Source organism: Nipponia nippon, unplaced genomic scaffold, assembly GCF_047370975.1.
Source record: "Nipponia nippon isolate SJK-2023a ecotype South Korea unplaced genomic scaffold, ASM4737097v1 scaffold_8, whole genome shotgun sequence".
Lineage (NCBI taxonomy): Eukaryota > Metazoa > Chordata > Aves > Pelecaniformes > Threskiornithidae > Nipponia > Nipponia nippon.
Window position 1 is genome coordinate 10455912 of NW_028262402.1, and position 24149 is coordinate 10480060.

The following is a 24149-nucleotide window of genomic DNA, read 5'->3' on the forward strand; positions in this document are numbered from 1 at the left end:
TCCTAAATGGAACTCGAAAGTTTTACTTTGAAGGACTAGCCTAGCCTGATCCCACTTGCATGTAAGAGTTGATAAAAATTACAGCCAAAGGTGATTTAGCCGCAGATCACTTACAGGAGATGCCTGAGCATCAGTTAGAAATCAAACATTAAAATATAACAAGGTCTAAATGCTAGATCCTGCATACAAAATGCATTACAGAGACAGCTGACAACAATTGTATTTGTTTAAATATTCAGACTTCGAAGCAGAAGAATTCCAGGCACAACAGTGCCATCCAGGGGCCAGCTAATTGCTGGTGAACATCCAAAGAATTTTCTGAAACTCATTTCATTCGTATAAACAAACAGGTTTTATATTTAAAACAATTTCCCCAAATATTTTCAAATGTGATCTCAGTTCTTTTGAATACTGCAACAGATAAATAGTAATGTGAAACAATAACTGATTCATTCTCTAGACATGCTAAAACTTGCTTACATTTATGCATGAGTTTTGTAAAAGTCTCATTTCAGTAAAATAGAAAAATATTTATAACAATTTAAATCAACGATTCCTTCTAGCACAATAAAATGGAAATAATGAGGAAAAGTTCTGCTGAAGCATTGACAAATTTTCCAGACTGAGATCTTGTGAAGTCTAAAACACATGCTCAGCCCCACTTAACATGGTGCATATAAAATTTTACACAGCTAAAACTTCAGATGACTTCATTTCTGCACCGTCCATACCCTGCCTTCTGCACAAATGGAAAGATCAAGCTGCAAATTTTAAAGCAGTTTGAAAATGGAGGCTGTTTTTGTGTCATAGGGGAAAGGAGAGGGAAAGGATAAAGCAAAGGCACTGTTCACCATTTACTCTTGTCATGTTTTCTAGGCTCGTTTCGTTAACGGCAGCAACAAGGTAAGAAAATCAAGAATCCCAGATTATTTCTAGGATTATAAACTATTCGGAGGGGCAGATGCCTCCTTCGCTTAAGGATTTAGAGGTGCACATCTTTTCAGGCCTTTGATTCAGCCTGCTGACGACGCAATGGAGCAGCACAAAACGCAAGCCAACAGAGGGCAGCGCCCGCTTTAACCCCCCGCCAGGCCAGCTCCTTCCAAAGCGCCGCCCCTGACGCGCCTCAGACAGACCAGGCTCGGGATCCCCTTCTTGCCCACGTCGCTCATCGCCCGCCAGAACCAGAAGAAAATCCTCTTTACCCCCATTTCTAAAGGAAACGGGAACCCGGGCCGCCGGGCGAGAGGCCTGCGGGTCGGCCCGGACCCCCAAGGCCGCCGCCCGCCTCGCCCCGGGGCCCGGAAGCCGCGCGGCTAGGGCGGGGTCGGAGGACCGAGGCCGTTGAGAGCTGGCCTAGAGAGGCTCTAGCCATAGAGATCTGCCTGGAGCGGGCCTGCCACGGTACGCACGGCGCATGTGCGCAGTTTCGCTTCTCGCTGCGCCTGCAACGGCGTGGGGAGAGCTCGGAGTGGCGGCGGCGGCGGCCGGGCCGGGGGGCGGCGGCGGCGGCGGCGGCGGCGGCGGCGGCGGCGGAGCTCTGCGGGCAGGGGCCGGCGCCATGGCTCCCGTGCTGAACCTCAACAACGAGGTGAGCCACCCGCTCCTGCGCCCTCTGGGGTGGCGGTCGGAGCAGGCCGGCGGGGGCGGTTGGGGAAGCTTGGGGCCGGGGAGGGCCCGGCGGGGCAGGTGGAGGCAGCGGTCGTTGGAGGGGACCCGGACAGCGGGAGGGAAGTGGCAGAGCTGGGCGGCGGCGTGTCACCCCGCGGCCGGGCCGGGCCGGGCCGGCTGGACCCGACCCTTCCTAGGGCCGGCGTGGCTGCCTGGAGCGATGGGGAAGGCCCCGAGGCGGCCCCGGCCGCGTCTGTCGCCATGTGGCCTGAGACGGCTGCCGCCGCCCCCCTGGGAGACGCTGCGCACCGCGCTGGCTCTCAGCGAAAGGGCTATGCAATGACAATAAAGATCTGTCTTGCGAAGATGAACTACTTTTAGAGGGGTGCTACACAGTTGTCGACATGTGTGCTTCGGTTCAACATCCCGTCGTTGAGTATCGTATCATCATCGTATCATGTCGTGTCTTACTGTGTTTGTGTTCGCACTGAAGTTTTGCAGGTGATTCTAGCAGCACTACCAAAGTCTCAGCTGCCTATTTCCTGGATAGCAAAGATATGATGTTGCCCTATTTTCGTGGAGGTGGAGGGGTTAAGAATGAGAAATTAATGGGTTAGAGCTAACTTTTTCCTTTTCTGTAAGAAGCTTCATGTTTCATATTTCTTTCTGAATTTTTTTCCTGCTCTACAGCGTGAACTAAATTAATTAGGTGTGTTTCACTTGTGATGGGTTTTGACTATGCATTTGCAAATCACTGTGTGCAATAGGTCTGACACAACTATACCAGCCTCTTTAGACTGTTGCTGCAACACCTAAAGAGTAGCTGACAATTCTGCTGAGCATTTGTTGTATCAGCTTCTGCAGGTGGCATTGGGCACTTCCAGGACTCCTAGATAATTTACAGTATGTTTAAAGTTACTATTTGTCATCAGCAGAACCAAAATGACAAATTATACAAGCATTCTCAGATTACACTTGTCTTTAAAGTAAGTTTTACCTTCTAGGCATGTAACAACTCTGAGAGAGGTTGATTTGCAAGTGGAGAATTTAGTGAGAGGTAGCCTGTTTGTCAGAAAAAATGTAGTTTGATATTACATGAAATATAGATATTTACTTGGTAATTTATTACAAGCTTTTGGTCCTTGCTATTAACAAATGTAAGGTCAAACGTGAATGATTTCATATTGAAATATGCCAGTGAATCACTAAAGAAAGAAGAGAGTATTTCATTCGTTCTTGAAGCAGGGATTTTTTTGAGTGATCAAGTTCAGGTGGTGATTCATAGTCTTTCATCAAAGAGATATTTATATAAAAAGGGATGAAAAAAGAAGCATTATTTGACTGAGGTATGACCAAAGAGTCCTCCAGAAAAAGATACAATACAATGAGTTTCTGTACAAAAGATTGAAAAATTTCAGTAAGGGCACTGGGAATGCCATTCCTTCTTATAGTTCAAACATCACCCTTTCCTAAGAGGAAACTGAAAGTAAGTTCTTAGATTTTCTGAGGGTGGGACCTTTCATCAGAGCTAGGACAAAAAGTAGGTACTCTCTAATAACAGGTCCATCCGAGATGTAAGGTACTACAGACACTGAAATCCTCAATGCCATCTCATCAAGAGGGACAGAAGGTCAGGCTGGCTAAGAGTAAGATGGAGACCTAGTGTGAATAGATTAAACAATTTTTTCAATTTCTACACCTAGGCCTTTTCATAAGCATCAGAGCTGTATTAATTGCTATGGTGACTAGTCAAAATCTGAAATAAATATTTTCTTTACCAATACCGGAATATCCTGTGTGTATTTATTACTAAGATGCCCTTGTAAGAACATGTTTTACTGATAAGAAATATTTATCTTCCGCTAATAAAGGTGAAATGGTGGCATTTGAGCATGAATAAAACAATGATTTTAGAAAGCCTAATGTTTTAAACAAACTATTGGATTTTTCTTGTGTATTCTTCCAATTTGCTAAGGGAAAGATTTACAGTAATTACAAAGCAGCTCTATACTATGCACCTTTGGCATTCCGCAATCAACAAGTGTTAGGGGTCATACAAATTTCTTCTTTGTGACCTTTATATAGCTGATAAACTTGTTTGTCTTAGCTGAATTTACAGTAGTTCTGTGTAAGGTCTTGTAAATTCATCTATATTATATTTACCTATTCCAGGTTTTAATTCTGGCAAAGGCAGACTTCTGATGTTAATTAATATCATGTAATATAGTGGCCTGCTAAATGATGGAGTCTTAAGAAATTCTAGGAAGATAGGTTTCAAAATTTTTTTTACCAATTCATATTTTGTTTACAGGAATGGTCTAAGACCAGTGTTTCTCAGTAACATAAATTGGCACCTTTCTTAATGTTAATTTACCTTTATTTTCATTAATTCCTGTTATGTGTTTGATACTAGTAACTAACAAAACAGTTATCGATGTCCCAAAACTTCTTTAGAGCATTCCCATAAACTGTATTGTCATAGGTAAAAGTTACACAGCATCGGCTTTGTACAGATAAGATATAGTTGTTTAGCTTATTTTGGAATGGGAAGGATAATTACTTACCACTTGAGTAGGTAGCTTCAGTTCAGCGTAATTAAATGGCAGGAGTTGTTCTGGTGTTACTGTCCTGGTGAAAACAAAAAAACCTCTCACACTATTAAGGGAAATTTTTGTTAGTACAGTGTAAAAATCAAGCCTTTGGTTCCAATATTATAATGAAGTAAAGTGTATACGTGTTTTGAAATTAAAGGACATTTAATTGGATGATGATTTAACTTCTTATAACCAAAGAAAGTTTAAAGTTGAACATTATTATTATGAAAATCTAGTCTTCCAAGAAAATGAGACAAATAAAGGACTGTGATACGTGTCTCCTTTCTGACAGCTTTTGAATTAATTGGCTAATTTCAGAGAATTTGGAAAGGAGTAGAGACCTCAAAAGTTTTTTGGTTTTTGTTTTTTTTAATTATCATTTGGTTAAAGAATACTGCCTCCATAAAGCAACATGCTCCCAACTGTTCTGATCTAATAGGGAATAAAGAATGCAAATGTCACAGTGTTTAGGTGACTGTATGAATGGGATCTGAAGTTACTAGACAGTGGTAAGGATCCTGGGTGAAAATAAGAAGGAATTGCAGTTGTTGTGATGAGGTGAAAGACGACTAAAATATAAGAAATCAGTCATAATTATTCTGCTGTTCACAGAGTAATTAGTTTAGGCATTTTATTCATAATTTCTTTTATTTTTCATGTAAAGTTGTTTATATCAGTGTAACAGCTTCAGAAACTCACATTATTTCCATGTTAACAAATGAGTCTTGCGCGAAAAGTGTATAAATGTTTTTTTTCTTTTCCTCTAATTGCATATAAACCTAGATAATAACAGAAAAAAACAAGATCTTGGTAGAGCCCACAGTTAGCAAGGTCCAGTAATTTTAAGAAGCCATCATCTTGCTGCTGGCAAATAACGTGGTACAGTTTCAGTGTGACTGCATGACTGAAAAATTAAGACTGAAAAGAGCTAAAACCCACAAATGTTTCTAATTCAGACATCCCATTCCTGTATGGGATTATCGCATTTTGATATCTGTGCCCAAGGAAGAGTTGAGGAAGGGGCAGGGAGGGAAGTAAAGACTGCAGAAAGTTACAGCAAAGTGAAACAGGGAAGATGAGAGTTTGAGAGAGGAAAATGCAGTATTTCTTACCATTTTCTACTCATCATGTTCTTTTATACAAGGGAAAACATAACTTGTAGAATGAAAATTTCAATTTTACAATTATTATGTCAGCTGCTTATGATCATGCTTTTGCAGGGTTTGTCTGTATTAAGCCTAATTGTATTCTCATCTCGTTTAATTTTATAAGCATGCAGGCTGAAGGAATCTTTTTAAAAAACTATTGCTGTCTTGTATACGTTTCCTAATTTAAAAAGCTTTCTAAGAATTTTCAGGTGTCTTGTCACGGAATAGCTTCTGAAGTTAAACTTTTCTGGGAACATTTGCTAGATGGCAGCACATAATCATCAACTGCCATGGACAAGGGCAAGTTTAAAGGGAGATAGCTTATGTTTGATGTGAAATTTCATGCTTCTTAAATTACGTTGTTATGTTTTTACAGTCATACTCTGCTACCGGTATCATACGATTACAACAAATACAGTTACCTCTCTGCCCCCCTTTTTTCCTTTTTTGGAATTAAATTCTGCTTGCAAATACCTCAAGGAATTAAGCTGCAGAAAGCCCATGAAGCTAATGCAAATGATGTCTGTATGAATTGTTTTGAAAATAAGTGATCTAATGTGCATCTATGCACGTTCTGTAATGGCTGAAATTGAATATTGGTAAGGTATTGTATTATGTAAAGCAAATTTAAATATTCTCAGAGTTGAGGGTTGTTTCTGTCCATGGGCCATATGAATTGAATCTGCCAAACTTGTTTAGGTATGGAAACATTGGTATTAGGTGAATATTTCTCTTAAATTTGTGTTTATTAATCAATTGCATGCATGCAAAATAATTTCTCTTTATAAAAAATGTTACAGACCTCTTACTGAATTAGAAAAGGTTGAGCTTTATTTACAGTGCTATGGTTTTTAGATAATAAAAGCTGATGTCTACATAATGCTTGTCATCCGCAATTGAAGTGTTCTTTTTTTTTCCTAAAAGGTAGAGTCAAGGTAAAAGGGTATCTTCAGAGTAATATGTGTGCACACACATTTTTCAGTCTGCTAAACAAAGTGCAGATCTAAAAGATGTTATGTAGGGAGCTAAGTAATGAAGCTCAAGGTGGTGGATTCCATTCAGTAGTGTTCTGGGTCCCAACACTTTGTGTTGTGATATTCAATGTGGCAATACTCAGCCTCTTTTACTCTTTAGATTTAGGACTGACATCCTGACCTCTGAGTTATCTGGACTGCAATTTAAACGAATGACATGTTCAGAAAGCAGTCTGTACATGTGGCTAAGGATTTAGACTGGTGTACAGCAAAGTCAAAGATGGATAGCATGGCTGATTCTGAAAAAAAATCAGACAAAATGCCATGGGAAATAACCTTAACTTGTGAAGAAAGACTGCCATACAGTCTGAAAGTCTGGAACTGCAGTCTGAGTTATATCTGTAATTCTGTGAAACTTGCATCTTTTATCATGAGCAACCAGACACGTGACATGCCCCCAAAGGAGTGTGATTCTCTGACTGCAGTTTCACAGGCAGTTGGACTCACTGCTTCTGAAGCTGAGGCTTCTCACTCTTCTTTGCTCCTCACCCATTCCAGCCACACGATCCTCCCTCCTTCTGTGAGCAGAATAAATTTTTTGCTAGGGTAGTTTTCTGCTACTGATTTAAGGTAGAAGGGTCTTACAGGGAGTGAAAGCAGCAGGAACATGGGACCAGGGATGAATGGGGAGGGGCACGGAGGAGGACTGGAGACAGACTATCCCCCTTCCACTGCAGTGAGCTCTTCAGTTGGCTTGTGGGGCTGGTGGAACTGTGCTGTTCTTCATCTCACTTAAGTGTTTTTCTTTAGGCAGTGGCATTTCTGTGAAATAAGCATAAGATTTGGGGAGGGTGTTCAACCAGCAAAACCTAAAATAGTCAGGATGATTATATGATGTGCAGTTATGTTACCTGGCAGGTGTTTATGTTGCAGAAATGAGCGAGTGGTCAAGGCTATAAGCGCAGAACTAGAGGGTTCAAAGAGGAAGCCAAAGGAGCCCTTATATTTGTCTGATCTTGATAACTACATAATGAGTTCATTGGAGAGTAGTTACAAATCAGCTTGAAAGAAGTAACTTACAATTTCACTGTTACACTTAAGCTTATTTTTTGAAAATGTGACCCAAGGGTATATCAAGGGAAAAAAAAAACAACTGGTCTCTTACCTGTTGCAAAAGAACCCTTAAAACAAGTTGCAGTCCAGTAATAAGTAAAGCAAAATGTAGTTTTCAGGAGTTGTATTTCCCACAGTAATCAGAGAAATAAACACTTAGGCCTTCTTTCTTGAGTTTTCTTTAAAATTGCTTTTCACTATCAAGAACAAGCAGATGTGAGCATTCAGTTTTTAGTGTATTATTTCCAACAGCTAGTATTACCTAAGGTATGTTGTGATATTTTTAAGTGCATTCCTGGACCTTCTTTACCAGTGATAAAAAAGAATCCTAGATGGAAACATTAAGAATAACAGTGACTGAGTATTGTAGGCATTATGGTGTTTAAAGCAGTCTGAAATACTGGGCAGTCAGCCCTGTGCAGTAATCCAGGCTTCTCTTTGAAATAAAGTAGCTACCCCCAAAGATCTGTTTTGTGTGCTATCCCCTGGGCTATGTGGGAATCTAGTAGTTCCTTTAGGGCAATTTAATATTCCTGTGTGATGACTTTATAGCTGCCTAAAGGGGAGGTGAGGCATGAGGTGAGGTATCTGACCAGTTATCCGGTATTGGACTGAACTGTGAGATGTCTCACTGCTCATAATTCAAAATATCATGCCTTCTTTCAAGGCATGCCTCTGTCTGATGGGGAAAATGCTGCATTTTTTGTTTAATGGCTTAGTTGTTAGAAAACTTCCCAGTAGTTGAGAAACCTTGTGTATAGGTTCCCTTAGTCTGAGATGAGTTGAATCCTCTGATCTCTATGACCAGCAGAGTGCACTAATCACAAATACTAACGAATACTAAGGCTGGGCTACTGTCCGGCAAAGGAGGGAGATTTTATGGGGTGAGGGGAGCCTGGTCATGTATTTCATTAGTCGGAGCATTTGCATAGGAAGAGTCTTTGGCAGTGCTCCAAAGGCTGCTTATCCAGCAATTAACATAAAATACATGAGCTCCCTCACAGGAAATACTGGAACTCAGAACTCTTTACCCCTGAGGAAATTCTTCTTGCTGGTCTACAGATGAGTTCCCTTTTGCTATTTTGTCTCTGGCTTATGAGCCTTGTTTGTTCCAGTACCTATCCAGCATGCTGGCCAAGCCACTCTCTTGAAGTAGAAGCATTTGTCCTAGACTGCCGCACATTGAAGAAGGCCTGTAATTTTAGGCTTTTCAGTTCTGGTTAGTGCCCCAACATCTACACTGCTCCTCAGATGGTGGACACCAGTTCTAATACTGTTCTGAGGTATCTGCCAGTATGGTTAAGCTATATCAGAGAGACTCTGTCTCTTGGGCAACTTAAATCAGGTTGACATTAATCTGTGAGACTTCAAAACTATTCTTAAGGTAAAGTGGTTAGCACTTAGATACTTTTGAAAAAGTACAGGTGCCTAGGATGCTCTGTGGTCAAAACTGAAGCTGTGGCTGAATTCTGGCACTGCCAAGCTCTGCGTATCCCTGGCTTGCATGTGGTCTTAAATACTTCCTCGAAGCTGGTCATACAGTCTCTTATGTGTGACTGAAATCGGTTTAAAATCTTGGACAGGCATATAAACAAGTTATGAGAACTGAGAAAAAATAAATTTCTACACAATTCAAAACCAAATAGCTAATCTATTCCATCAGTTTATTCCTCAGTACACTGGCAAATTACTACTTTCTTCTGTAAACTTCAAGCCTGTGCAAAGTTAGAAAGCAAACAGGACTTTCTCTTTAAACTCTAGAATACTTGGCAGCAGTCATTTTAGCTCTATGGAAATGCATGTAAAAGTTCTTGCATTACTTCTGTTACTAATAAATAATTCTAAGCACAACAGTTTCTTGAAGGAGAAGAAAATTGTGCTAGATTGGGCTTCAATTCTGCTTAAAACAGTTCAAGTGTTAAATTACTGACATTCTTTTACAGACCATGTAAATGTCCTAAGGAAAAGGTCTTTTGAAAGCTTATGAAATTTCCAAACTTATACTCTGTGAGATAGAATTCTGAGGAATTGTGGCTTTTTTTTTTTTTTCCTAGGAACTGTTCCAGCAGCTGTTTCTAAGGTTTCTAGAGTTGCCACATCATCAGTTATACTAACATTAACAGCAAATTCTGATCTGCTATTCACACAGATTTTGTTTCAGCAGATTACTGAAGCAATTAAACATGGCAAACTATGCAGTTTTTTGCTTCTGGCACTATTGCATACAGCCATTATCAAACTACTGTACTTCAGGACAAAAATGAAAACTTTTCCGTAGCTCAAGTGTTTTATATAAAGTGTGTGTGGTAGGCCACGTAGACTAGTAAGATGCTCTCATAAAACAAAACATCTGTGGTTCCTTGGTGTGGTGGTGTACAATAATGAAAAAAACATGCAAACATAGTCATGGGAAACTTTGCAACTTTTATTTTAAAGGAACTGTGAGATACTTGCAGTACACGGTATAGTCTTTTACCAGGTGTAATTTATGGGTGTATATGCATGCATAAAATACAATTTTTAAAAATGGTTCTATTACAGCAGATGTGCTTAATTGCTTACTGCTGTCATTGTAGACATCTTTCTGCAACCTTTGTGTTGCTGGGCCTGAAGCTTGCTGCCAGATGAAGGAAGGAAGACTGCAATGGGTGTAGAAGGGAAGGGGTGGTGTTGGATTTTTTTCCTGATGGAATCTGGGGGCTCGGGGGAGGGAGGGTTCTTAGAAGGAGACTAGTAATCAGTTGTGAATCCATTGCGAATTGCCAATTGATATGGCAATGATAAAATTCCTTTCAGTTTGTCTTATGCTGTGGAGGTTGGTAGTGAAGATCAATTAAGGGAAAAGTTTTTTAGTTAGGTTTTCACCACAAAACTGGCCAGCTACTAAATTCAGTAAATTTTTTTATTGTCCTTTAAATCATGTAAAAGGAAGGGATTTAAAATTCTTGTAATGATTTTATATGCAAAAATTACCATTACGTTATTTCTGTTGCAAAGATGGGTCACAGTGATACATGTTTATTCATATGGCATTTAGTACCAAATGAAGTGTATGTATATATATTCAAAACTAACTACTTGGAATGTAAATCAATTATCATTTTTTTAGAATGCAAATATTCTGATCATTTTTATTCTGGTGTGTTTTCTGTTCTGTAGTCACCTGACTTAGTCATGCTTATCTGTTCTGTAATTTTTGTGTTGAGTAAACAGGTCAAAATTGGGTCCAGCAGAGTATTTGTGTAGTGGTTTTTAGAGAACTTCCATTTAAATCACCAGTGAGCTTGATACTGAGATCTCCATGACACCAAAAATAAGCTAGGGGCTCTAATCCACAAATTTAAGTTTTAGCGTACTATCTAGAGATCTGGTTGGATTAATTCAGTCATGTTGGAAGCTAGTTTAGTGTATGTTTGTAGACTTGTTTAAATTCTTTTTGTCTGTGGTCAAGCAAAGAGTGGATATAAAATGGCTCTCAGCAGTTGAATTGGACAACTATCAATTTAAGATATTATTGTATAGCAGCTTGGTAGGATGAGAAGTTAGATTGCAAGGTCTTTTAAAATTGATACAATGTGAAAGAGTTCAGTCTCAAAAATTCAGTACCCTGACTAGGAGCAGAAATGAGTAATATTCCAGTAGGAGTAGGAGCTCAGACTGAGGAGTAAAATGTGAGGGACTTTTTGTTTCACTTCTTTAATGAGTCAAATGTTGGCATTAGGGCTTGTCTTCCTCCTAAAAGATGCTGTGTGTTAAGGTAAGGTGCAAAAGTAACCAGTGAATCTGCAATAGCTCTTTGTTTGGAAGCTATTTGGAAAAAGAATGCCATCGTATGATTTGGCTTACTCAGTTTCCAAATAACTGTAATAATAAGAATACGCCAGTTTCAAATAAAAATCTCCAAACATGCTTTAAAATGGCTATAAAATTGCGTTTATTCCTTCATTATTTCTGTTCTCTTTTTTTCTTCTGCAGTTCAGGAGTTCTTAGCTTATTTTCCTAGATGCTGACCTTGATAATTTCAATAGAGAATGAAGACTAGCCAGCAAAGTAAAATTGACCAATGGAAACCAAAACTTATTCTTCAGGGTATAACTTACTTCTAAAACTAAAAGTATTCAAATGACATGTATTTTGTCTTGAAAGTAAGTGTTCACAAGAAAGCTCACCCCTTTTAAAGAAAACAAATTATTTAAAGCTAATGGTGGAGCAGGGCAAACAGAAATGAGATTTCTATGTAAGCAGTAAATACAGTATATCAGTGGCATAGAGCTACCAGTAAATGCTGAGTATGGATATCTGAATCTCTAAGTGGTTAGGGGAATATTTTCCATTAAATTGGTAGCCATTGTGATGTGTCAGATAGACGGCATCTCAAAATTTTTACTGTGATAATAAGCTATCTTCATTATTTTCAGAATCAGCTACACCCTTGGGATCCACCTAAGGGTACTGAGGGAGCTGACGGAAGTGCTTACCAAGCCACTTTCCATCATTTATCAGCAGTCCTGGTCAACCAGGGAGGTCTTAGTTGACTGGAGGTTAGCAAATGTGACGCCCTTCTGCAAGAAGGGCCAGAAGGAGGATCCAGGGAACTACAGGCCTGTCAGTCTAACATCAGTCCCAGGGAAGATCATCCTGAGTGCCATCATGTGGCACGTACGGGACAGCCAGGGGATCAGGCCCAGTCAGCATGGGTTTATGAAAGGGAGATCCTGTTTCACTGACCTGGTCTCCTTCTATGACAAGGTGACCCGCTTAGTGGATGAGGGAAAGGCTGTGGATGTTGTCTACCTGGGCTTTAGTAAGGCCTTTGACACTGTCTCCCACAGCATTCTCCCAGAGAAACTGGCTGCTCATGGCTAGGACGGGTGTACTCTTTGCTGAGTAAAAAACTGACTGGTTGGCTGGGCCCAAAGAGTTGTGGTGAATGGAGTCATAACCAGTTGGCAGCTGGTCACAAGTGGTGTTCCCTAGGGTTCAGTACCGGGGCCAGTTCTGTTTAAGATCTTTATCAATGATCTGTACGAGGGGATCGAGTGCACCCTCACTAAGTTTGCAGATGACACCAAGTTGGACGGGAGTGTTGATCTGCTGGAGGGTAGAAACACCCTACAGAGGAATCTGGACAGGCTGGATGGATGGGCCAAGGCCAACTGTATGAGGTCCAACAAGGCTAAGTGCCGGGTCCTGCACTTGGGTCACAACCACGCCACGCAACGCTACAGGCTTGGGGAAGAGTGGCTGGAGAGCTGCCCGAAGGAAAAGGACCTGGGAGTGTTGGTTGACAGCTGGCTGAATATGAGCCAGCAGTGTGCCCAGGTGGCCAAAAAGGCCAATGGCATCCTGGCTTGCATTAGAAATAGTGTGGCCAGCAGGACTAGGGAAGTGGCTGTCCCTTTGTGTTCAGCACTGGTGAGGCCGCACCTTGAATACTGTGTTTGGTTTTGGGACCCTCACTACAAGAAGGACGTTGAGGTGCTGGAGGGTGTCCAAAGAAGGGCAACAAAGCTGGTGAAGGGTCTGGAGCCCAAGTGTTATGAGGAGTGGCTGAGGGAGCTGGGGTTGTTTAGTTTGGAGAAAAGGAGGTTCAGGAGAGACCTTATCACTCTCTGCACCTACCTGAGGGGAGGCTGTAGTGAGGTGGGTGTCAGTCTCTTCTCCCAAGTAGCAAGTGATAGAGCGAGAAGAAATGGCTTCAAGTTGTGCCAGGGTAGGTTTAGATTAGGTATCAGGAAAAATTTCTTCACTGAAAGAGTAGTCAGGCACTGGAACAGGCTGCCCAGGGAAGTGATTGAGTCACCATCCCTGGAGGTATTCAAAAGATATGTAGACATGGTGCTTAGGGACATGGGTTAGTGGTGGACTTGGCAGTGTTTGGTTAACAGTTGGACTCTTATGACCTTAAACATCTTTTCCAACCTAAATGATTCCATGGTTCTATGATTCCTCTTTGTTTTTTTATGAGAGCACATTAGAAAAAGTCTGAGGTTATGTACAGATATGCTAATGTAGGAAGGGATGAATGAATAGAGACCGGTTTGATGAGAGGCTGGTAAGAACTCTTATGAATAGCAACTGGTTCAAAGGAATGAATTAGGGATTTTATCCAGAGGCAAAAAGCGCTGGGGGACTGCTGCAAAGGAAATGAGTAGCATAGAAGCAGGAGAGCATAACTTACACTTAGTTGCATGATAAAGTAGGAATTCAAGACAATATAAAGCAAAAGGGCAGCTAAGATGATTGCTCGGTCATGGAGCAGTTCAGAAATAACAAGAACGATGGGAGAAAGGGAAGAGAGAGAGAGAGATAGTAATTCTTGACATATTTCAACAGTCAGAAATGATAGGTGTGTAATGAGGTGTGTTGGACAAGAGGAAATAGGATGAGGAATGAGGAGAGCTCATAAGGAGGGTAAATGTGTGTTTGGTATGAAAAAACTGGAGAGTGAAGAAGAAACTAGCAAGATTCAGAAGAAGGGAATCCCACAACAGAACCAGCACTTGATGTGGGAGAGAAATTCTAAATGGCTGGACAATAAACATACCATACCTAAATATATGGGTAATGTGAGAGCACGTGTTCTGTTACAACAAAGAAGATCTTGCAGAAACCTTCAAGCACTGCTATAAGTTGTTAGTAACTAATACAGGGATAGTTATACAACCCCTTGTAGATCTGGTGTCTTGGCAACTGCCCGATGGAGAACTAATTGCTTGACGATATAGTTTTTAAACAAAAGAATACTGTCTGTCAGACATTTGGCAGGGATATTTTAAGCTCTTTATTCCTTCTACTTTTCATACTTCTCCTTTTCCCCAGTTTCTATTTTGCGTCATGAAGAAACTTCCAGGAAGAATGCAGATTATTAGATCATTTCTATATTCTTTTTTTCAAATGCTGACTTTGCCATGTGTTTGTGTTTATGAAAAATTCTCATGATGAAATGGATTTTTTTTTTTTTTAAACTATTCTCAGGGAATAAAGAACACTGACTGGTGTAGCAAGGTAATTCTCCATTCCCACTAGAAAGAATTTTTCCTGTCCTTCCAAAAAGACTGAAAAGTAAGTTATATGGTAGTGCTGTTAAAATACCTCACTTTTTAAGATTTTCTTTTTTTTGGCCTAATCTGTAACTGCTGTGTGAGAGAAAGTGTTCCCACAAAAAGATAAGTCATGGAGACATGATAGCAGAAATCACCTTAATGGAAGAGTAGGGTTTTTTTGTGGCAAGTAGTATACTGTTTCAGAGTCTGGCAGGCAAATAATGTTGAAGCATGTTTGAAGCCCACAGAAGCTCACCTCACGTTCTGGTGATTTTAGTAGTCTTTGACACAGGCTGAATATTCGTCCTGTTTGAGTAAGTCAGAAAAATCTGCGATGCAAATCTGGATTTCCCTTATATCAATGTTTATCAGAGTGTAGTCCCTGAGACCATGGCTTTTGACAGTCACTGGAGTACCCTAGGTCTGAATAGGGGTTGTAGTCATTGGGTGTGTTGTGATACGTGTGTTTTATATGCATGCTAGGTGGTCTTGTGCTAGGGGCAGCATAGGGCACATGAAAAGTCTTATGCTAGACTTCATAGACCATTAGTAGAAGAAGTCTGAAATCTGCTTTTATTAGCTTTTTTTTAAATAAGGAGAAGACAGAGGTTTCGTAAGCAGGTATGCAAAGGTACCAAATCTTTTGGAAGTGTACCACTATGTACACATCTTTTCTGTTTTTTCCCTGTTTTCTTGTTCTCTCTTTTGTTTTTTTTTAATAGAGGATTTCTTCCTTTGAAAACATGAATATTAAATCCTTATTATATGTTCATCACCACAGCTTTTTTTTTCCAGGCATAGGAAAAAAATGCTTACCATTTTTTTTCCTCCCTCCCCCACTCCCCCCCCCCCCCCGACTTCACTCACTGTAAGTTTTATTTGATCATTTTATTGGACTAGACATCATTCCTTGCTTTCCTTATAATCCCTCATTCCATGATGTACCTCTCTACTTATCACCTGTGTGATGGTTTTTGTTATGATGTGGTGACACTAGTCATATAGATTTTTTTTTTTTTCTGTCTAAACTTTAGAACTAGTGTCACATTTGAGCATCAGACAAGAAAGCAGACACTCTTGGGAGTTACAGATCAGAGACAGGAGAAAGTTTTCTCATTAGTTTAAAGTATACTTGCATGACGGAAATGCCTTCAGCTTGTGAGGAGTGTGTAGTACGGGGAGAGCTGCTTATTCCTCCAAAATGCATCAGTACTGGTGATACTTACTCATATAATGAAAGTTACCTTTAACTGTTGCAAGATTTAACTTGAGGTGTGGTTTGCTTCTATCCAAATGTTAATGGAACTTAATATTGAGTTTCACTTGAGCAGCAGAAGTTGATAGTTCAGACCTTCCCCTTTTTTGATGGGAGTTTTCACATACCTAAAGAACCTTCCTGCCCCTTGGTTTCCTAATACTTACTCCTTTTTTTACATGTATGGCCAGGGATGAACGTTACTGTGGAGGAGTTTGAAGAAAAGTAGTTTAGATTTTAAAACAAAAAGTTTATTTTTCTTATGATAGTGAGATCAGTTACTTTTTATTTTCAGTTTTCACAAAACCAGGTTATACATATTTTATAGACAATCTAAAAATTGTGATATTTAGTTCCTTTTTTATCCTTCAGATTTATAGAGAAATGGAGAAATGAATTAATAGGTATTTCTCCAACTTGATCACTCCTCGGCTGATGCTGAGTTTTGTTTTATTTGTTTAATGAACTTGAAACCATTTTTCCTTTATGATTCCTTTATGCCTGCATAATAGCAACTATATGGTGACATTGAAATAGAAATTTTGAAGTGGATGAGTCTTAGTACAATATGAGTGGTTGTGTTGAATGACAGACTCACAAAAATAATGCATTTTCTGGTAATATTAAGATTATAAATATTTGGTAAATATTGTGCTGCTGTGAAGTTGTGCAGGCTTCTGATTCTTTCCCTGGCTGCTTAGCATGTGAGACTAGTGTATGGTGAAGGTAACTGAAGTAATGATAAAAATGTCTCTTTTCACATGACGTATCTTGCACAGAAGAACCTCTCCTTCTATCCAGTTCAGCAAGCTGTCAGTGTTCTAATTTCCCTTGAAGCTTCAATCACCAGATTAAAAAAGTCAGTCCAAAGAACGTGGCAAGAACAAAACGTATTGTATGTTCAAGTTGCAGAACCACTGATGCCTGGCATCTTACAGCTTTAAGTCCGGTATTGCTTAAAAATTCATACCAGTATCCTCAGTTATTCCTCTGTCTCTACAGTTTTTCAATGTATTATCCTTGGAGTTGCTCTCTTTGAGCACTAATCAGTAAGTGTCGTTATGGCCCGTGTTTCCCACCTGTTTGGCCAATCAGGAGATGTGACTGGTGTTCTGTGACTGGTTCAGAGATAGGTGTACTGGCAAATGAGTATGCATGTACTAATTGGCAGCCAAAATGGAAAAGATTTGAGTTCTGCTTGTGTATTTCTTCCATTCTAGGCATGCTAATTTTAGTCCTTATCTCCTACTTGGCTACCAGTTTTCACAATATGTGTAGGAGCTCCAGCCTGTGCTGATTTGTCAAACTTGGTTTCTGTTTAGTAAGCCCAAAAGTTACTGGAGAGGGATACTGACAGGCAAACAATGTGCTGACAAACTTAATTTCCTCAGAAACCAGATTAACAAATTTAATTCCAGAATACACACACAGTTCTAATGTTCCACGCTTTCAGGATAGCTGAGAAAAGTTGTAATGTATTGGCTCTCAGGACTCTCGAGGTTTTTCTCTGGTGACTTAGGAGGCCAATACCACCATCTCTTTGCAAAAATGATCATTAATTAAACTCAATTTAATTTGGAAATGCTGAGCAGCAAACAAATTTTGAAAATCTAAATTCTGAAACAAACTTGAGAAACTGGGACTTTTAAGATGACATGGACATAATATGTTTTAAATGTAGGATAGGATATGTTTTCCTTCATTTTTTGAGCATGTAAATAAAATAATTTATCATAACATCAGTGTTACATAAAAGTAGTTATACAAATTGATGTAATGTTTAAAGAACTCCAAGTCAAAATAAAATAAAAAAAAATTATACATAGAAGAGTCAGCTTGGCTGGTAGTCTTCAAAATTTCCATCTTAAACTTTGAGTCAGCTGAGGTGCTGATTCTCTGCTTGCTTTTAAAGACCGTCATAAGCTGTGCCACCTTTCTGGATGCAAATAATTGCTTTCAGTGGATGTTGTCCAAAGCACTTCCAAAACAAATGAATGCATGAATAATATGAGATCAGTTCTACCAGTGCAAAAAGAAGGGGCAGGATACATTCTTGTAGGGCTAATAGGCATACAAGTGCCACTGTCCCTGCTTCCCCATTCCCATCCCACCCCCAATTAGTACCCTAATGCAGCAGACTGATCTTCTCAGAGCTAGAGCTGAGCCACTTTTTTGTGGTTCAAAAATGAAACTTGGTGTTTTACTTAATGACAAAGCACACTTGCATGCTAATCTGAGTGAGCCAGTATGACAGTTGACCTGCTGACTGTTTGGCCATAGGATATTGGAGGCCTGTTGATGAGGGATGGGTGATGCATGAATGCTAAAGTCATGTAGTTCCTTGAAACTGAACTGTAGCATGCGAAGAACAAGTAGTTGGCCAGAAGAATGGTATGAGGATGCTTGAAATGCACATCTTACCAAGTGCAGTTCACTAGCCCATTAGTTTGAACCTCATGAGGTTCAACAAGGCCAAGTGCAAGGTCCTGCCCCTGAGTCAGGGCAACCCCCAGTATCAGTACAGGCTGGGGGATGAAGGGATTGAGAGCACCCCTGAGGAGAAGGACTTGGGGGTACGGGTGGATGAAAAGCTGGACATGAGCCAGCAATGTGCACTCGCAGCCCTGAAAGCCAACCGTATCCTGGGCTGCGTCAAAAGAAGCGTGGCCAGCAGGTTGAGGGAGGTGATTCTGCCCCATTACTCTGTGCTGGTGAGACCCCACCTGGAGTACTGTGTCCAACTCTGTGGTCTTTAGTGGTCTTCAGTACAGGAAAGACATGGACCTATTGGAGCGGGTCCAGAGGAGGGCCACAAAAGTGATCAGAGGGATGGAACACTTCTGTGAGGAAGGGCTGAGGCTTTGTTTTTGTTTTGTGAGGAGTTGTTCAGCCTGGAGAAGAGAAGGCTCTGAGGAGACCTTATTGTAGCTTTTCAGTACTTAAAGGGGGCTCGTAAGAAAGATGGGAACATAGACTTTTTAGTAGGGCCTGTTGTGATAGGACAAGGGGTGATGGCTTTAAACTGAAGGAGGGTAAATTTAGATTGGACATCAGGAAGAAATGTTTTACAATGAGGGTGGTGAAACGCTGGAACAGGTTGTCTAGAGAGGTGGTAGATGTCCCATCCCTGGAAACATTCAAGGTTAGGTTGGACAGGGCTTTGAGCAATCTGGTCTAGTTGAAAATGTCCCTGCTCATTGCAGGGGGGTTGGACTAGATGATCTTTAGAGGTCTCTTCCAACCCAAACTATTCTATGATTCTATGAATATTCAACAGCCAAGTGCTATGTGGAAGTAAATGTAAATGAAGGAAGGTAGAGAAGAATATAAGGGAAACAGCACTGTGTTTACAGTTTGCCAAAGTTTATTCCCTTTTTTACTATTACCCTCTTGTAAATATTTCTAAAGTGCACTTTTTCAAGTGACTGATACCTGATGACCGAGACAATCAAACTGAGATAGAATAAGGGAAAATGATCTGATGCACTGGTTTGTCCTTTCAGCTGAGCTGCCAGCTGGTTGTTCTGCTGCTGCTTTTCTTGCAAGATGGAGTAAAATCCATGATATCAAATGCTTTAGTTTCACATTCTGTTGCAAAGGAGTTGGTACTTAATAGACCTCTAGCTGGCTTATGTAGCATCTCTTAGTTCTGTCAGACAAACCCATCCCTTAATGTTTTGGGGCTTTGACAGATGGACTGAATTTAACTTGCATTTAAAGCGCTTGCTGATCTGATACCAGGCAGTCGGAACAGAGAGTTCTAGCTCCTCACTGATGGTTAGGCTAATACTGTGGTTCATGAATTCTGGTAAGTGAAAGGGTGGAGAGTGCTCACCAGCGTTACTCAGGCTTATTTTTAGATAAAAGGAGGTTAATCTTTAAAAACTATGCATTAACCTGAGTCACACTATATTTTTAAAATATCCTCAAACAGGGGTATAAGTTTGTAAACCTCTTTTGAGTGTCTCTTTTTTAAAAGAACTGTGCAGTTTGTACAGAAAGGTACCTATCTTGAAGGGGAAGAAGAGGAAGTTACAACATGACAGTGCACCTTTAAATGAAAAAAAAAAAACTCACAACAATCTCAAGCCACAGCAATCGCACCACTGTCTCCAATTAATACTGGAAACGCTGTTGTTGCATTTCTGACTTTGTTATGTGAAAGGTGTTATACCCAGTTTTGCCACTGTTTTCTTTTCATTATAGCAGTTCAACTCTACAAGTTTGAATAATGTTTGCAATTTGTATAATTAATGCAAAAAAATTGCACATATTGTTTGTGAGTCAGTATAGTCAAGGTATGGTCTTATGCTTTCAGATTATGCAAGTACTATAGAGATTCATAATGTTGTCATGGGAGCACTGCTCTCTTTTTCATATGCTTTTAAAAAGTTCACCATTTGAAGAGGAAAAAAGGGGAAAAAAACCTCACCGCTCTCATTATTTATTCATGTGTGTTCATCCTGGTAATTATTATGTCACTACTGTAGCTCCTGCTATTACAGTCTTCCTGTGAAATCAAAGCATAAGGGGGTTTGAAATTCACATGTGGCTTCTAGCTAGAGCTCTAGTCTAATTAAGAAATCCTAGGCATAGAAATCCATTGATTTGAGCTTTGCTGTGGTGACTGCCTTGATCACATCCCCCTGTAACATTCCATGGAAATATTTTTAGCAGAGTGCTAGCTGGGTGTTTTCAAACTCATGTCCAGCTGATCAATTAAATACAGGGTTAGAAATCACCTTCAGGTAGTCCTCCGTTTTGGAAGACTTGTGTAATTTTTATTTCCATGTGGTGACCTATGCACTGACTTATGCAATATAGCATCTTTGGGCTAGTTTATAACAGTTATTTCTTATCTGGACATTTACAACTACTGCTCTTTATGTAGGGTTTAGAAATGTGTCTAGCCAGCTCATGATGCTGGTTTGGACTTGAGACCTCGAATGCTTTCTGAAGTACTGCATAAAGCCTGACTACATACAGTGAAACACTGACTTTGAAGCAGTAAATCCATTAAAGTTTCGTCTCTGGCAATGAGCAAGTAATTCTAGACTAGCCTTACTCCCTCTCAACTATCTGAGATACTTGGAATTGCTTTTCAAAACCTTTAGATGAAAATTATCTTTACTAGCTGTTCGAATACTCATTGTGGTTTCTACTTGGAGAAATTACGCTAGAAATGACAACTGTTCTCCATGCAGGAGGAAATACGGTGCTATATTGAACAAAGAAACTCGTATTTCAGTGCTTCAGTTGAGAAAGTACAAAGAAAGCAGCATGGACAGACTGTGGAGGAAGGGTTTGACAGTAACTCACAAGGATTGTGTGCATTACTTTTCCCATGAGAAAGGTGGAAACAGGCCTTAGTGGACAGTATGCTTTTTCCCATTCATCTTTATCAGTCCCTCTCTGGAACCTGACAGGGTGAGTGCACAGAGACCTGAGAGGCTGCGGGTGTTTTTCTTTGCAAGTGCCTCCAGCTAGTGATGGTGCTTATGCCTGCTTTGGGCAGCAGGGTGGTATATTTTAATCCAGAAAAAGTTGCCTCGTTTTTCATGAACTTGTCTACCTTTCGTTAGATGTATTGTGATATAATTCAGTCCCCTTGGTTCGAACCTGTTTGCATGTAGCTGAAGATAACAAAGGCAAGATTAATGCTACGTTGGTGTGGCACAGACACTAGCCGCAGAAACTGTGTTTCTTAGCACTCTATGCTGGGATTTGATCCTTGTGTTAAATACAGGAATAGCTCATTGATCGTAGTCTGGTTTATTGTAGCCCATCTCTGTCTGCTTCTGCACATTCTCACTATGCTCTTTTTCCCTGAAACTAGCTAGCATTCATGTGACTATAAGGGGAAACAGTTCAGGAAATTGATCTGGCTGAAAACTCACCTTGTTTTGTTTTTTGTAAGGTTAGGGTGTGTGGAGCTTTTATTTTTTGTGGATATATATTTGTGTAAAACTGTCCTAGAACTGAACAGCTGAACCCTGATACTCCACATAGGTGCATTTACGTTGTTCTTGCTGCCTTTACCTCCCTACTTATATATGTTTTTATAATGCAAATATATGAAGCTGTAGTAAGTCTAAGACTGGCTATTTCCAGGTATTTTGACATGTATAAAATATATACTGTAATATAGTGATTCTTTTTCTAAAAAAGAAAAAAAAAAGTAAACTTGGCAATTCCTAACTTTGCTAAGAATCTAAAAATCGTTAGATCTTTCAAGCTGACATTCCAGATAATAGAGAGAAATATTTGTAATGAAGTTCCAGAAACATTTTTTCACTTAGATTATTCACTCAAAAGATTATGTACTATTGTTAGTTCTGGCTTATACGTGGTCCAGCTGCAGGTGTTTTGAATTTTAAAACTCTCTGTTGCCAAGTAGCACCAAAAATTAACGTTTAGAATACTCTGTTGCTATGGTAATTTCTTGGTTAGAAGACTGCCAAGTAACTATAAAATGAAACCAATGCTTTTGGTATGCCCTAAAATGAGGAAAGGGAAGAAGATCAGTGGAAACTGAAACATTACTTAGTTCCATGTTTTTCTTGTAGGTATTGGAGAGACCTTGAATACTCAACTCAAATACATTTCACTTTTTATTTTTTTTTAAGCTGGATTTCTTGCTTTGACATTTGTTGGTGCCTAATTTAAGCAACATAGACAACTGGTTTTGGTGTGGTTTTGATGACTTTTTCCCTTTCTACTTCAGCAGCGCTGCTTAAACTTAAGGGAGTTCAGAAGCAAATTTCTTAATGCAGTAAAATAAAAAAAGCTATTGTATACCTTTGGGCACGTGTAAGTATTTTTTTTCTTTTGCTTTGAGCTGTTTTGATCTTAGCGGATCAGACTCTCATTTCAGCCTGCTAGGGTTCTCTTGGCATGAAAGGGCTCCGCTAGGAATGAGGTATAGCTTGTACCTGCGATTTCATTTATTACTGTCATTCATTTGCTAGACCCGGTTTGTGCAGGTATGTGGTAATTTGTTGATAGGAATATGATCAGGTATATTTAAAATAGATTCTTTCCTGAGACAGAATTTACAAGGTAGATTCTTGATGTTTTCTCATTGTCATCCCACTCTTGGGTGTGACCTTCGTGTCAGATAAAGCCTGTTAGTCTTGAGAGCACAGGAAGAAACTGAAGCAGAAAAGCAAACTCAGAACTACCCTGGGTTTTTTCAGGCGTCAAGTGATAGAAGAGACATAAGAGACCTTATATTGCGAAGTGGATTTGGACATGTCTCTGTAAAATTACAGAACATTGCTTAGGAATGGTATCTTTAAACTGTAAATTAATTTTTTTTGCACTTGTCTGGACCTTGAAGACAATCTTCATATAGGAGAGACTTCACCATGTTCGGGGAGGGAGGGAGGCAGGCCAGCCCCTGTTTAATGGGTGTGTGTTTGTATTACATTATGGATATTTCAGAACACTACAAACTCTTACAATGAGTTTTTTCACTGGATGAGGTTAGGTACAGTGTCCTTCCTTGAGGAGAACAGAATGATTTGCCTTTTCTGGTTGCTTGTACAAGAACTAGGAATAGACTGTGTGCTGGCATAAAGCAGAAGTGGATGAAGAAACTCCAGTCTGTCTAGTGCTGGTTGTTTAAGGATTTAATAATTTGTTTAAGTGCATTGTTGGGTCAGGACCAAAATGTTCAGCACCTCGTGGGCTGAAGCCCAAGGAGAACAGTTGTATGTGCTCCAGGCTGCTCAGAGGAAAGAGACATGGCCATCGGTTTCGGTTTATTGGCTTTCATGCATTTTGGATAGCTGGGGCCGATGGCATAAGTAAACTTTTATTAACTTTGAGTTAAGAAGAATTTAAGACATTCTGGGTCTTTCAGGTGTTTTCATGTACAGTACTAGCTTTTGTACATGGTAACATGAAAAAACACTTTCCATATTGTAAACATCTACACAGTTCTTCTAGTATTTCAATGTTTTGTAATAGAACGTATTAAACAAGTTATGGGCAGAAATATGCTATTGCTTATTTTTTCTCTTAATCCATTGGATTAATATTTTTTGAAGAATGGTTTCGTTTTGAGAGGGGTTTTTTTGTCAAGTATAGTTGATACTGTAGTTCAGAGTAGACACGTACCTTTCTTGATACATCTACAAATCTTTAGTCACACTTTCCTTTCTTTTTTTCTAATTGGCTGAACACTAGCTTAGTTTGGAGGCATGTTGCCTGTACAGACCTCAAAACAAGTTTCAGAAGTGGCCAAGTGTAACATTTTATTCCATTGTAGTGGTACTTTGAGAACTTTGCTGCTGTTGTCTTAAAAATGTGAAGGCAAATACCTTTGACTACTCATGTGAATTTGAATGTAATATTGCACCTATACTGTCATTTTGTCCCTGTTGCTTGGTGTGTTTTTGTTGCCA

General features: G+C 39.8%; 1 protein-coding gene across 2 annotated transcripts in view; it reads left to right on the forward strand.

Annotated features, from left to right (window-relative positions):
• Nucleotides 1–370: 370 nt before the first annotated feature.
• SRFBP1 (serum response factor binding protein 1) overlaps nucleotides 371–24149 on the forward strand; it is an 88763-nt gene continuing 64984 nt past the window's right edge. The window contains exon 1 of one of the 2 annotated variants that reach the window (XM_087741389.1): nucleotides 371–1591. In XM_087741389.1, the coding sequence (XP_087597515.1) occupies nucleotides 1418–1591 (174 nt within the window). In that variant the 5' untranslated portion in view covers nucleotides 371–1417. The remainder of the gene's footprint in view (nucleotides 1592–24149) is intronic. The other variant, XM_087741388.1, reaches the window with a different exon arrangement.